A 14,479-nucleotide genomic window follows, 5' to 3' on the forward strand; every position below is an offset into this window, starting at 1 on the left:
ACCCCACCAACACCAACTGAGCTAAGTTTGTGGACATCTCTAGTTTAATTTCAGGCTGAGTTAATGAGATTGATAGGTAGATACAACATCATGTTGAGATAAAGAGGATGTCTTGGAGTTATTTTTCTTGATAACCGCCACATATAAGAAGAGGATGAATAAGTTGTATTATATACTTGTGTGTGTGTACACTAATTTGGCAGATGAAGCATGGAATTCATCAATTCATCCTTAAAAATTACCGCAATTGGAGAAGTGTGTGTGTATGTGTGTGTGTGTGTGTGTGTGTGTGTGAGAGAGAGAGAGAGAGAGGTGAGTTTTGATCTCATGCCGATTCATTTTCACAAGTTTGGCCACAAATGGAATGATATATAATAGAACATAATAAGATTGCACCTTAAAAAAAATACTGCCAATAATATGCAAAAGAGGGATTGTATATACTACCATGTTTAATAGTAGACAAAAGACAATAGATTAACGAGAGCTGCTAAGCACATCCACAGACACACGGTTTAAAGAAGGCAACCGCATCTGCTGGTCCTGCAGTCTGCTCCTTTTAAATCGAGGATCTGGTGAGGATGACACCGGCAATGCCACAGCCCACGAATCATATGAGGTATCAGAGCTGAAAGATACATCAATAACTCCATTTGGGCTGCCGGGTATGGATACATGCTTGCGTTTGTGGCTTTGGTTTTGGATGTAGCCATTGCTGCCTGATAGTTCCAGGATGAGTTTGTAGCACTCATTGACTCTGTCCTGTAAATTAAGAAATCAAAATATTCAACTATTTAGGACATCAAGTTTGGATTGTATTACATTGCAGAAGCAGGAAAGAACAAATTACATAATAAATGAGAAATCATGTATTAAGTACAAACCTTACTGATGTTAAGTACATTCATAAGCTGATTCTGGTATTCCACAGGATTAAATGTCTCAATCTCATTAATAACATGCAGCATTGTTGCAGCAGCTAATATGGAAGGTAGATAACGCATAAATCTGGAATCTGCAATTAAAATCCAATATTGAAGATAAGATTTAGTCCCAACTAGTATCATTATGAATACATTTATGCCTCTGTGACATTTTTTATACGAATAAACTCATCGAGTAGCAATGAAACAAAGAGCTGTTTGGTTGCTCACCCGCGATGAGAGAGAGAAGGAGACGCTCACACCTCCACAGAAACTCCCAATGCGAGTGGATCTTCAAGCCAAGCCTCCTGATAATGTGATCAAAGAATGAATTTGGGGTTACTGGATTCATCCTCCACCCAAGAGTTGATAGCACCAAAAGCTCCATTCTTTGAATGGTCTTTGCTTCAAATACATACTTTGATTCCTCCACCTAACCACAATAAAAGAAAAAAACCCCACATTGATTACAAAAGAACTAGACCAAGGTAGACCAAGAAACACAGTAGTCTAGCAAATTAACAAACACCCAGATTGCATTTTGGGGATTAAACATACCTGCAAATCTAAAAGAAGGGGCACATGGGTCTCTTCCACTTTGGCAGCCAGAGAGAGACAAGCCACAGCAGCGAGCTGACTCATCCAGGGCTTGTCCCTCTGAAACCTTAGGCTGGCAATGAACCTATCAAAGTAGTTCACAGCTAGAACAGTGGTCAAACAAGAGAACACATAGTGTGCCTTAACTCTCAAAATCCAATCCACTGCCTCTTTCCGAGCCACCATTAGAGACCCATCTGAGATTGAACCACTGTAACACACATGGGTTTCTTCCTCCTTGGAGATTAGAGCCTCAAGCTCATCACTTTCCCAGAAAAAGTCATTTTCCAGCAAAACCGGAGGGAAAAGTGACTGCCTTTGCACAGTCCCAGCACAGCTCTCACTCTCTGACTCAACACCATTCACTCCCAAATCTTCCTCAAGAGCCTCCTCACAGAACAAAGTGTCAAAAACCATTGGAGGACTTTGTTGGAGCTCTTGGACATGTTCTTCTTGCAGAGCCATCTTCTTCGGAGAAGAAGAAATTGAAAGCTTTGCTCATTATACAATAAGAAACACAGCAAAGCTAATTAAGCTCATGCCCATATCCGTCTCTCCGAATCTTGTTTCTCTCTCTGGACTTTCAAGAGAGAGAGCGCCAAATGCAGTAAGCAGACGAGGGGTTTTATCTGAGAAGCCTCTCACGCCTGTCCTCTTTTTTTTTTTTTTTTTCTCTCCCTGTCAGCCAATACTTTATATTTTACATGGAATCAGAAATAAAAGAAATATATATATATATATATTGACTAAAACATTAAATGGATTCAAATTATAATAAAATATGACCAAAAAGCTTTAATTAAAAAATCTAAATAAAATAACATATATTTACTAAACTATTGTATATTTGTATCTGACCATTGATATTTTTATTGCTGCAAAAATAGACTATTGATATTTTCTATAAAAATAAGAAAGAATATTGAAAATATTATCAATGTTTATAGCAAGCTCCCAAATTACAATTATATAAAAAGATTTCAATTGATAACAACAAAAAAAAACCATGGCCTAATAAAAATTTAATTGCTAAATATTGTATCAATGTGTACTATAAAAGAACACCGTACTCCAAATGAGGTATACATCTTTTTAATTATAATGATATATCACTTGGGGGATTCATTCTCCATTGTAGTTTGTGATTGAAATTATTTATTTCTTAAGGCTTTATTCAAGGATCACCCATTTAAAAAAATTAAAAAAATTATAAATCATTAAAATATCTAATTGCGATTGAATAAATAAACGAACATAGTAATTTCTAGTAAAAAATTGAAATAATGAACATTTAATCAAATGATTAAACGGTTTTCAATTTATCTAATTGTTTGCATAGATGATATTGAATTAAGACTTAAAAAATATACCGCTCTAAACACTTGAAATTATAAACATTTAATCAAATAATTAAAAGGTTTTCAATTTATCTAATTCTTTGTAAAAATGATATTTAATTTAGACATAGAAAATAAACGACTCTAATTATCAAACTACTATGGGTAAAATGGGTCCAACAAATTATATCTCAATTCCTTAGTATAAGAAAATGTCTTAGATAGTAATTGATAGAAACAAAAATAACAATATATTTTGTCTAAAAAATATTTTTTTTATAAAAAAGTGGTTTTTTTTAATCATTTTATTGTATTTGTTTTTGGGAAACTTCTTTTATTAAAATTATGTATAAATTCAATTTAGACACATAACTATATATGTTATTTCATTGAGGTCCACGAATTTTAAAATATTTCAAATATATACCCGATCTACTATCTAAATTGAAAAATAGACTTTCGTCCATTGATTTGTTGAGAGATCAGTTAAATATCAGTTAAATTCAATTGAAAAATATGTTGAGTTGGCGCCACATCACCAATTAATTACCGTCAGCAAAAGCCAAGCTGACATTTAACTGATCTCTCAACAAATCGATTGACGCAAATTCATTTTTCAATTTAGATAGTAAATCATGTATATATTTGAAATATTTTAAAATTTTTGGACCATGTTGAAATGACTATATGTATCTAAATTGAATTTATGTCTGACAATTACTTTTAAATAAAATATAAGTTAAGAAGGAGAGTGTCTGGCTTTCCTTAGAAGCGCGTGAAACGCAGTGCCGATAGTGGGGATCTGGGGCCGTAGGATGGAAGATGTTGAGGTTGAAATGGGAACGTGAGACTCACGCGATCAAAGTACTCAATAAGGAAGGGTTTGTTGTAATGTAAAAAGCGTTGACTACGTGGAACGGGATTGTCGTTTTCCTTTTTATGCTGAGAAACGGGATTGTCGTAAATCGACACAAGACAGAGATGAAAAATATTTTTAAAAACATTGCTTTGTAAGTGAGAATTTGTGCGTGGAAGCTGATACGATTGCTGGGGCAGTGATTGATTATCTTACTAAGAAGGACACGTGGACCAATAGAAAGTAGAAATTGGTCAACGCGATGACACAAACCAGTTGGATTGTTTGAATTACTGAGTCACTGACAATCGTTTCTTGGGTTCGCAGGAAAATAACTTACCTGCCCCCGTGTTAGGGGGACAGGTGGTATCACAAGAGAGAAAAAAAAGAAGAGAGAGAGAGAGAGAAAGAAAGAGAGAGAAAGAGAGAGAGGAGAGAGATAGAGAGAGATGGTGGGATGGGGATGGTGTCATTAGGGGGTGCAGGCAAATTCTTCTCGGTTCGTAGAGATGCTCCACCTCCTTTTTCTTCTCTGGACCTTCCACGGTTCCACCTTTGGTTTATTTAAATTTTAAAAGTAAATTATTTTAAAATTTATTTGAATGGTAAACAAATTCGCTTTAAAAATTGTAATAATAAATAAGTTGTAATGATAAATAAGTTTATTTTAAAACTCGCGTTATAATTTTTGTGTTTTTGGCGCCGGATGCCGGTGAATTTTTTTTTATTATTTGAAAATTGGATAAATTGTCATCGTCTGATTTTCCGTTTTTATGCTATAACACGGGTGGATGTGACTTCATAAGCTTCAATTGTGTGTTTTATGTTAATTTCATTAGTTTTTGACATATTTATATAAGAAAAAATCAGAGATATTAATAAGTATCATTTTTATGTAACTTCAAATAGTTATTGTCGCACAATAGCAATTATCGAGTGCTCGGTGGGCTCTGTGTAGCGCGTATTTCATCAAAGTGGACCAGAATGAGATTTTCTGTTGCAAGTAGGTTGAGTTATTAGCCTTATTTATGAACTAGACTTAAAAAAAACCCCCAAATTTTAAACTCTAATAAAAATTCAAACTTGAATTTATTATTTACCTTACTTTACCGTTGAGTTAGGCAGCCTTTTAGGTTATTTACATTTTCCCAAAAAATTCACGCTTTTGAATCTTGGGTTAAATGTACTAAGACTAAAGACAAACTCCAATACTAAATACTAAATACTAAATAAGAAGAAAATTATCAAATTTCTACAATAAGTTGTAGAGTCATTTTTGGCATTTAAATGTTGATAAATTACTTTGTAACAATTAAAATGTGAATTTTTCTTCATTAAATGTGATTTTGTGACATACAAACACTATACCAAAATCGAACTCATAAGAACAAAGGGCATTAAATTCCTAAGAGATCAAATTGCTCGACCCGCTTACAAATAGTTCATGTGGTCAAGTTAATTTTAAGTAACCAGATGTAATTTTTTGTCAAGCATTAAAACGATCTTTGCTAGTGTTGGAGCACTCTATATTGGTATTTGAACACTCATTACCCTAAAACATTGCAACCATTGGTTGATTACAGTCGACAATTACAAAATATTAGAAAAGTTGTAGTTTACATCCAACCCCTATAAAATGGAATTTCCAAATGTATGGAAAGCGAAATTTGTTTTTAGGCCATGTGGGTGGGAATAGACATGGCCTAAGAAGATCTCGTCATTCCTTGTTGTCGTAATGTGTATATCCAAAGTGAAATTTCCTAGTTCCTACCTAAAGCTTGTTGAGTGAGGCCCAACAACACTTTTGGTTCTTTTGGAAGCAGCGCAAAAGTAATTGGCCTTTGTATGATAGATTTAGAGCATCGATAGCTGAGATATGAAGCAGAAGACAAAAGTTTCAATTATTCAACTGCTATTAGGGTTGATATGATAGGAAAATGGCTGAATGTTACGGTTGAGATAGAGTGATGGTACATTGGACAAGTCTACAAGAAAAGGGACAGCTCATGAATCATGAATCATGAACGATCGAGCTCGTTAATAACTCTCTCTCTCTCTCTCTCTCAATGATAACTTACGATTGTTACTATTAATTAGTGATAATTCACTTTTACGTCAAAAACAAAGTTATTCATTACAAGTTGCTTGTGGAATATTAATACACAAATACAAGAAAAAAATGCACACAAGTACAAAGAAAGAAAAAACATTACAAAATAAAAGATATATATGATTGTTATTGTTGGTCAGTATAACCACATATATGGTTATTACTGATAGTTTGACATACATTGACTATGAGCGTTAGAATATTCGCAAATGAGCGTTTGGACACTAATTCATTCAAATCTTGACGTTATGAGCTTATAATTAATGCTGACTTGTTTATCATAAACAAAGTTAGTGATAGTCATTTTTAATAAATCAAATATTAAGTAGATTAATGTAACAATAAAAAATATATTTGCTTTGACATTTATTTTACTTATTAAGAAACTATTATTTACAACAATTAATACATTACTACTGGCCTGCTTGCTGCTGCTGCTGCTAGAGTACACTACTCATAAAAGTTACACGTACTCCAAGCGTGCGTTCTGAATTGAAGTTCTTAAAGCAAATGAATAATAAAGCAAAACTCAATACCCATCCTCAATACTTGCACACTTTCATTTTCTTGTGAAAGGTTTTTGATTTTGGTACACCTGAACTGCCCAGCTTTGAATGGTCGATGGAGCACAAGATTACAGCTCCTTCCACTCATTTATTTTCTTTTCAACAATAAAAAAGTCTGAAACTTATCTCTAGTGATCAACAATATATATCTTTATATATATCTAATGTTCCAACCCTTTTTTCTTTCACTATCCCTATTGCAAGGAAGTTCTCGATCTCATGTTGGTGATCGATTATGAAACATACCTTTAAAACAGATGTTGATCGAACCAAAGGGAGTTGGGCGCAAAAGTGTTGGGGTACGAGATAGGAGAGAGTAGTGCTTGAGGTTTAGAAACTTAAAAGATTCTCTTTATAGTAGTGCTAGATATTTTACATTTTTTTCTTAACTTATATGGTATTTATACATTGGATATTAAAAAATAAAAAATAAAAAAAATACCTTATACTGTAAAGTAATAACACATAAGGTGAGATACAAATGTTGAGAAAAAAGTTAGGATAAATAGCATTATTGTTCCGATGTTCTCTTTATGAGAATGACATTGGCTTGATGGTTAATTAACAAATATGGTTAACATATTTGAATCCCAAATAAGCATTTGAAAGTTAAAAATAAAATTAGAAAAGAACATTTTTATTTTGAAAATCATAAATTAATAGACAATTAATTACGAAAATAATAAATGCTAATAGCTTAAAATAAGGTATTAATTGACTAAATTTAAAGTTTACCTTTTGTCAACTCAAAGGGTAAAATAGGCATCCAAAAACTAAAATATTTACAAAAATAAAACAAACTTACATGGTAAATTAAAAAATGGGTATATATCTAATTTAACCAAAAAAATGGGTTAAATTCAAAACGGGCTTCCAAAATAAAGTTTTGTGTAAATGTCTGAGAAGAATAAATTAAAAAGCATTTTACTAAAAACGTGGGCAACAAATCATTGTACCAATTAAAGTTTAGGGCCATTTCTCTTGAAGGGTCACATGCAAATGCGCAGCTCGTACTTACTCATGGTTGGGCTTGATTAATATATCTATATATCCTGATTTTGTTTTTTCTTTGAGAACTCTCTCACCCTTCTTATATCTCTCTTCCTTTCTCAGTTCTCCTATCTTCCTCATTTTTTTAAAAAACCAAAAAAAAAAACCAAAAGCCTTATCAAATGGGAAATTAACTATTCACTAAAAAGGAGTTTTTGAGTTGGGATTTCTGAATCCAAGCTGCCAGCTTCTTTCTTAACAATATATTATATATATATATATATATATATATATAGTGTCGATCATATCCTTTTCAGAACAAAGACTGATAAAGATATATCATATATATATGCATGCAGCTAGCTAGCATGCATGGATGATATGCTTTCCATGCATCGTTTCCAAAGCCTTTTTCCTCGATCAGGGCCATAAAGGCCTCTCTGCTCGCTGCAGCTACCTCTTTCAAGTTTCAAGTTTTCAACTTGGTAAACCTCAGTGATAAGAGGAAGAGAGACAATAATTAATATTATTCCATAGATACATATAGTATTCACTATTCAGGTCTATGCATATATGTCTTTGCTTATTCTTTGGCTCGATCTTACGTACATACTTTGTGTTGCACGATAAAGGTCCTGTCATGCATCGACCAAAGTGATGGAACTTCATTAATTATTTAATTGTACGTCTTTTTTTTTTTCCTAAACTAGCTAGTAGCAGTTATATGTTCTACACTTCTACGTACAGTTCTACGGTTCTTACCATACATGCACAGATAAATATGAGGAGGTCTTGAGCTGACCATAATTATTGGGCTTAATTTCCAGCCCAATCGAACCAGATAACCAGGCAAGTTTGCAGGAGCCCGGCAGCTGAAATCATGCACCAACGGAATTGATGAAATCGGATAATTTGCAACAATGTTTGAAGATCGGAGGTTAAAATGAGATATTGAAAGTTTTATAGGGCTTAAAACAAGACAAAATCTATCTTTTAAGACACATTTGTGAAAATAAGCCTTAATTTAATTACCTCCGGAAAATCATACATGCTATATGATGAGAAGAAATAATTTTCGCCTCTGCCAACAAACACATTATACATGCAATACCCGAAAGTGCGTTGTAGCAGCTGGTTAATCATAACATTAGTGAATGACAAGGAGAAACCTAGCCATTATTCATCTTCCACACACGTACCTAAGATAAATATCTTCTGATTAATTAACATCAATTTTGGCCTTAATACATCTGAATATTAAAATACCCAATTGTTCATTAAATTATGTACGTGGTAATATTTCATTTAATATTCAGATTTGCGTCTAATTCTAAATTTTATTTATTTTGGACATGTGTATAAACATATAGTAAATTTGGTGACTATCATTATTAGTTGACAAATCAATAAGATGATCATAATCAATCATTTAGATTGATTAAGGATGCTTTTTCCATCTAGATATAGCTTTGACTAAGTGTTTTCAATAATCAGATTCAGTCTCTCTGTTGATTATATATATATATATATATATATATATCTCATATGCAACAATGCTTCTCTCAAATTAGCCATTAATCTAACTCTAAAATGTCAGAAATCAACAAGAATTGCGGTGAGTTAAAAGTTCAAACTTAGCTACATATGCAAAATTATTGTTCTTGTAGGTTAATAATATCCAGCATTAAAAGAATTGTTGCATTATTAATGTGCCACGTGGCTTAGTTTCGTCCACATTAAATCACCATCTGCTAGAAACCAATATGGCATAGTGCCTACATTAGTGAAATTCAACTCCTAGACTTGACAGGAGAGATATAGTACGTCCTAGCTAATCTTGTAGAAGTACTTAACAAATTTTACAAGTATAAACTACATTAATTGAAAAGGAATGATCATCATACACTAAATATATATATAGTAAGTTTAGGGGCCTTAATTCTTATATATGGAATTTCCAAAATTCACTCGGTATCATTCACCGAGCGCTTGGTACTGTTCACCGAGCGCTCGACAATTGTCTCTGTCAGATAATGACAATAATTTTCATTGAGTGATAGTAACTATTTGAATTGCTAAAATACTTGTGTTATATTGCTACTAATTGTCACAATGCGACAATATCTATTTGAATTTCATAATTGCCAAGTTAAATATATAAAAAAACCACCAAGCGCTCGACACAAAAAATACGAAAGCAAATATAACTTGAGTTTTATTTGTACAAAATAAACCTATTTATTATTGTAATTTTTTAAGTGAATTTGTTTGAGTTGTAAAATAGACTTTAGAGTAATTTACTTTAAATATTAATATATGAGAAATCATCGTATGATTAATTGATTATTTAGATGGGCTTAATCGTTTGTCTGACTTCACCCTTCATCACCTCCTTGTCCTCGATCGGCCTCCAACACATGTACTATCCCTAGCCCAAATTTTACTTTGAGATCTTCAGACCATTGGAGACCTAACTCTACTGGGTCAAATTTCAGAATAGTCATTTTGGGCTTAGTATGGCCCAACTATTCTTTTTATTTTAAGAAAATTTGGTAATAACACTACCCTTCAGGTATTCTAAAACAAACAAAAAAATAATAATTGAAATAAAAATAAAAATTTGTTAGAAGAGGTGATAGATTGATTCAAGAAGACAATTAATTATTTCCTCATGAAAAAATAACCTTGTATCAGTTATGAGCTAATAAGGTTAGTTTAGACAATAAGGCTTTGATGAAGTCAGATGTATATATACTAGTATGATTTGGCAAATACTTGGAAATTAAACCAGAGTATTTGTGTGTGACTGTACAAAATTTCAAAATTGCAATTTCGACTTCAAACCAAAATCAAAGATGATAGCTATTCTTTGAGGAGAAATTATTGTGTGTGACTGTACTACTATGTAACATAACGACGTGGTGTTACTAATTTACTTAAATTATAACACGTATATAATAATTAATTTCTAAAACTCTAAATCTTAAAAAATACCCTTAAAATCGTACATGTGTTATAATTTAAGTGGATTGATAACACCGCATCATCATGCTATATGGTGTTACAGTCATATACAATAATTTTTCCTCTTTGAGACTAGCCCAGTGATAAGGAAGAAAATGAGAAAATGTTAAGATTAAAATACATTAATTATACATTAGATATGAAACTTCAAATAAGGATATTATTTTAAGAAAAGTAAGAACATTCTTTTTAGGCTTACAATTTAATGATTATAACCGTCCATATTTTAGAAGGTTATTCAAATATTAACCATGCAAAAAATCAACTAAATTGAAAATTGTTCAGCCAATTTATAATAGCCAACATCATTTTAATGTTATTTGATGGACTGTATTTGTCTGCACAGTTTAAATGATCAAACAATTTTCGATTTGGCTAATTTTTTATAAAGATGACCCTTGAAAAGGGACCTAAAATATGAACATTACTGATTATCGAACTGCATTGCCGAGTGGTATATAGAGAAGATGTTCTTACTTTTCTTAAAGTAAGGGCATCTTTACTTAAAGCTTCCTTATATGTTAAATATCATTTAATATAGGGACAAATGTGCCCCCATTCGGACCCAATTTTTTTTTATCAGTAACCTCAACACACTCTTTACACCCACTTTTATATTAAAAAAATTTAAAACTTATTAGTACACTGAACATTTTTCCAGAAAACCCAACATCACATCCAACAATTCTATTTACTATACCCACCTAACACACCCACCCCAAATTCTCTTACTCTCTCTGCTGTTACCGTTGTTGACCATGACCCTTGAATATGCTCACATATACATTAATTCACAGTACAAACTATTCAAAAGAGAATCACTAGCAAGGTTAATTTCCCACCGGTCTACAGGAGAAAAATTCCCCTTTTATGTAATTTACATATTTAAAATAGTTTAGGATTCATTCTTTCGGACTTGCTAGAGGCAAGACTAACCCTCAGTTTGTACAGATCTCTTATATGAATGCTGCAAGTAAAATTACATCATGCAGTCTCAAAAATATGCTGTGATGTTTCAGTCGAAAGGTGGCACAGTTTAAAATGCTTTACAACACCTTGCTTTCGCTACAGTTTTTTGAGGTGCCTGCATGATTTTCTACGAATTGGGTTTCTCAGGTTTTGGTATTTGATTAATTGGGTTTTTGTTTTCTTTTCATACCTTGTCCCCCCGTATCTGAGATTTTGGGTTTATGTAGTTTGCTTGGAACTCATAAACCACCTGTTAATATAGCTGAATTGTTGGAATTTCGAATTTGTTACAAATGTATATATAGTTGAAAATAAGGTCTATTGACTTTAGGTACCAAATTATAATGTTTTTTCATTTCAACTACTAAAACATTTATGTCATTTCACTTTAGATACTAAATTTCAGTTTAAGTACCAACTTTAAAAAATATGGTTATATCGAACTGTAACTGTCTAACAGTCATAACTTTTTTATTGATTTGTTGTTTTTTCAATATTTGCAAGGCTTAAACTTTAATATTTAGTCTTTGAGTTATAGGATTTCATCCCCAAACCTAAATCAAAAGTATGAAACCCTTAAAAATTTGGATTTTTTATAAATTTTAAATAGTCACAACTGTGACTGTTCGACAATTACAACTGTAACTGTTCAACAGTCACAACTGTATAACAAACTGATTTGTGACCTAATCCAAAATGTTTTACTCTAGGTTAATACCTAAACTAAAAAAAATTAGTGTCTTGCTGCTTTATTAAAAAACTATTGACATTTGGTATTTAATCCTAATTTTCTATTGAAAATACTCTACACTCTCTAGCAAATATTTGTCCTTAATAGGCAATTTGCATCATGATAAAATTGAAAATTAACATTTTATAAAATTGTTGGGACTACTGATAAAAAAATTGGATTCGAATAGCAGCACTCTTTAATGTAAGATCCGTTGACTATAAATACCAAATTACAATGTTTTTTCATTTTAACTACCAAAACGTTTATGTCATTTCACTTTAGATACTAAATTTCAGTTTAAGTACAAACTTTAAAAAACATAGTTATACCGAGCTGTGATTGTCTAACAGTCATAACTTTTTTATTAATTTGTTGTTTTTTCAATATTTGCAAGCATTTGCAAGCCTTAAACTTTAATGTTTAGTCTCTGGGTAATAGGATTTTATCTCTCAAACTTAAATCAAAAGCATTAAACCCTTATAAATTTTGAATTTTTATGAATTTGAAACAGTTACATTTGTGACTGTTCGACAGTAACAACTGAAAAAACAATTGTATAGCAAACCGATTTGTGACCTAATCCAAAATGTCTTGCTCTAGGTTAGTATCTAAACTAAAAAAAATTAGTGTCTTACTGCTTTGCTGAAAAACTATTAATATTTGATATTTAATTCTAATTTTCTTTTTAATGTATTAGAGAGTGAATAAGAGAAAATTTGTCCAAAGTGTATATAAAATTATAAGATTATGAAACAACATTAACTAAATTGGATTAGAACCGTTTTTTCTTTAAAAAAAATTTACTAATCAATTCAAACATGTCATTTTTACATATGGATTCAAACATATCACTCTTTAAATTTAAGATATAATCCAATCCAAAAAGTTATTAAAATTTATGAAAATGGTCGAATTGCATTAGTCTGTTTGGACCAGGGACGGACGCACAACCAACCTTGGGGGGTCGGGCGACCCCCCGAACGGCGGAGCACGCAGGCTTAGACCTCTAGACGGCGACACCAGCGACCCCCCGACGTGAAGAAGGCGACCCCCCGACCCCGACGGCCCGACGTGCAGAAGGCGACAGAGACGCCATGAAACAGAGAATAATTGAACCCTTTGAGCTTTGAGCTTGAACCCTTCAAGTACCTGCCGTTGGAGGTTATTCAGATATGGAAGAGGTAAATACTGCGCTTGAGAAGATGCGTCTTCTGGTCACCACATTTAAGTTTCAATATTTGAAATGGAAAACGGCGGAAGAAACTAGTTGTGGGATTGTTAGTAGTAGCAGTGACTATGGCTCAAATGGTTGTTCAACTACTGCTCATGGCTCAAATCCTTCAATCTTAATTGGCCAGCACCAAGTATTTCTAGGTTCAACTACTGCTCCAGCCTCCAGCCTTCCAGGTGATGAAACGCCATGAAACAGAGAATTGAGAAACAGAGAAAGTGAGAAGAGAAGAGGCTGAAGAGCTGAAGAGGGGGCTGGGCTACAGAGACGCCGTCGCCCCTGCTGCAGTGCCCGGTCCCTAAAAAATTTTGGCGCCACCTAACCATGACCCCCCAGGTTGGGGATCCTGGATCCGTCCCTGGTTTGGACATATTGAATTTAAACACCCTCATCTTTTTTTTGTCAATTTAAACACCCAAATCTATAAACTTATAATCATTTAAATTCTAAATTGCTTACCGGCTTCTGGAATGCATGCTTATTCTTGATTTTTTTTAGAGCTCTATTTAAATAATAAATCAAGGTTTATGGATGACGTAATCAGAGTGACAAATGGTTACGGTCACGAAAACCGGGAAAGTCGGTTGAAAAGTAGTACACGACTACCGGGGAGGGTGGGAAGCAAAGCTTCGTTGACAGCTTCGCTTCCTCGTCTCTGCTTTCTGGCGACTAGCTTCTCGTATAAGATTTTACATAACAATAGAAGAAATATATGTGACTCGTGACTCGTGAGTGTAGGTGTAGGGTCTCAAAGTCATTCAAATATGGCATGAGTCATGAGTCATGCTTTTTAAAGAAGAGGAAAATTAGTGGAGGTAACACTTTTTTTAATTGTTTTTAATAGTGGGGATCACATTGATTCTTTTTCTCTTTTTCTCAATTTCCATTAATTTCATATTTCCCTTTCTAGAACCAGTAAAGGGTGCATCAGTAAGCCTCCAATCTTTGCTGTTTCTTTACAGCAATGAAAAAGAAAAATGTGCACATGCCCAAAACAAAGAACCTAATCGAAATTCATCCATGCATAAGTTAGGAATTAAAGTTTTCTGATTTGTTTCTTATCCCCAATTTAGGAAAAGAATGGAGGAAAGTAGGATTAAATTTTTTAACTTCTTATCATGCATGATGTATTTCATTTTTTCC

The 14,479-nt window shown here is 32.9% G+C and overlaps 1 protein-coding gene across 1 annotated transcript; it reads right to left on the reverse strand.

Moving 5' to 3' along the window:
• Positions 1 to 348: 348 nt before the first annotated feature.
• Positions 349 to 2,125, reverse strand: CYCD3;2 (CYCLIN D3;2). Its single transcript, XM_086243249.1, has 4 exons — positions 1,482 to 2,125; positions 1,155 to 1,356; positions 885 to 1,015; positions 349 to 762 (listed from the first exon to the last, which is right to left on the reverse strand). The coding sequence occupies exons 1-4, from the start codon at positions 1,983 to 1,985 to the stop codon at positions 478 to 480; spliced, it is 1,122 nt and encodes a 373-aa protein (XP_086099375.1). The 5' UTR covers positions 1,986 to 2,125; the 3' UTR covers positions 349 to 477.
• Between the last annotated feature and the right edge of the window lie 12,354 nt (positions 2,126 to 14,479).

The sequence above is a fragment of the Dryas octopetala genome, chromosome 5 (assembly GCF_963921425.1).
Source record: "Dryas octopetala chromosome 5, drDryOcto1.1, whole genome shotgun sequence".
Lineage (NCBI taxonomy): Eukaryota > Viridiplantae > Streptophyta > Magnoliopsida > Rosales > Rosaceae > Dryas > Dryas octopetala.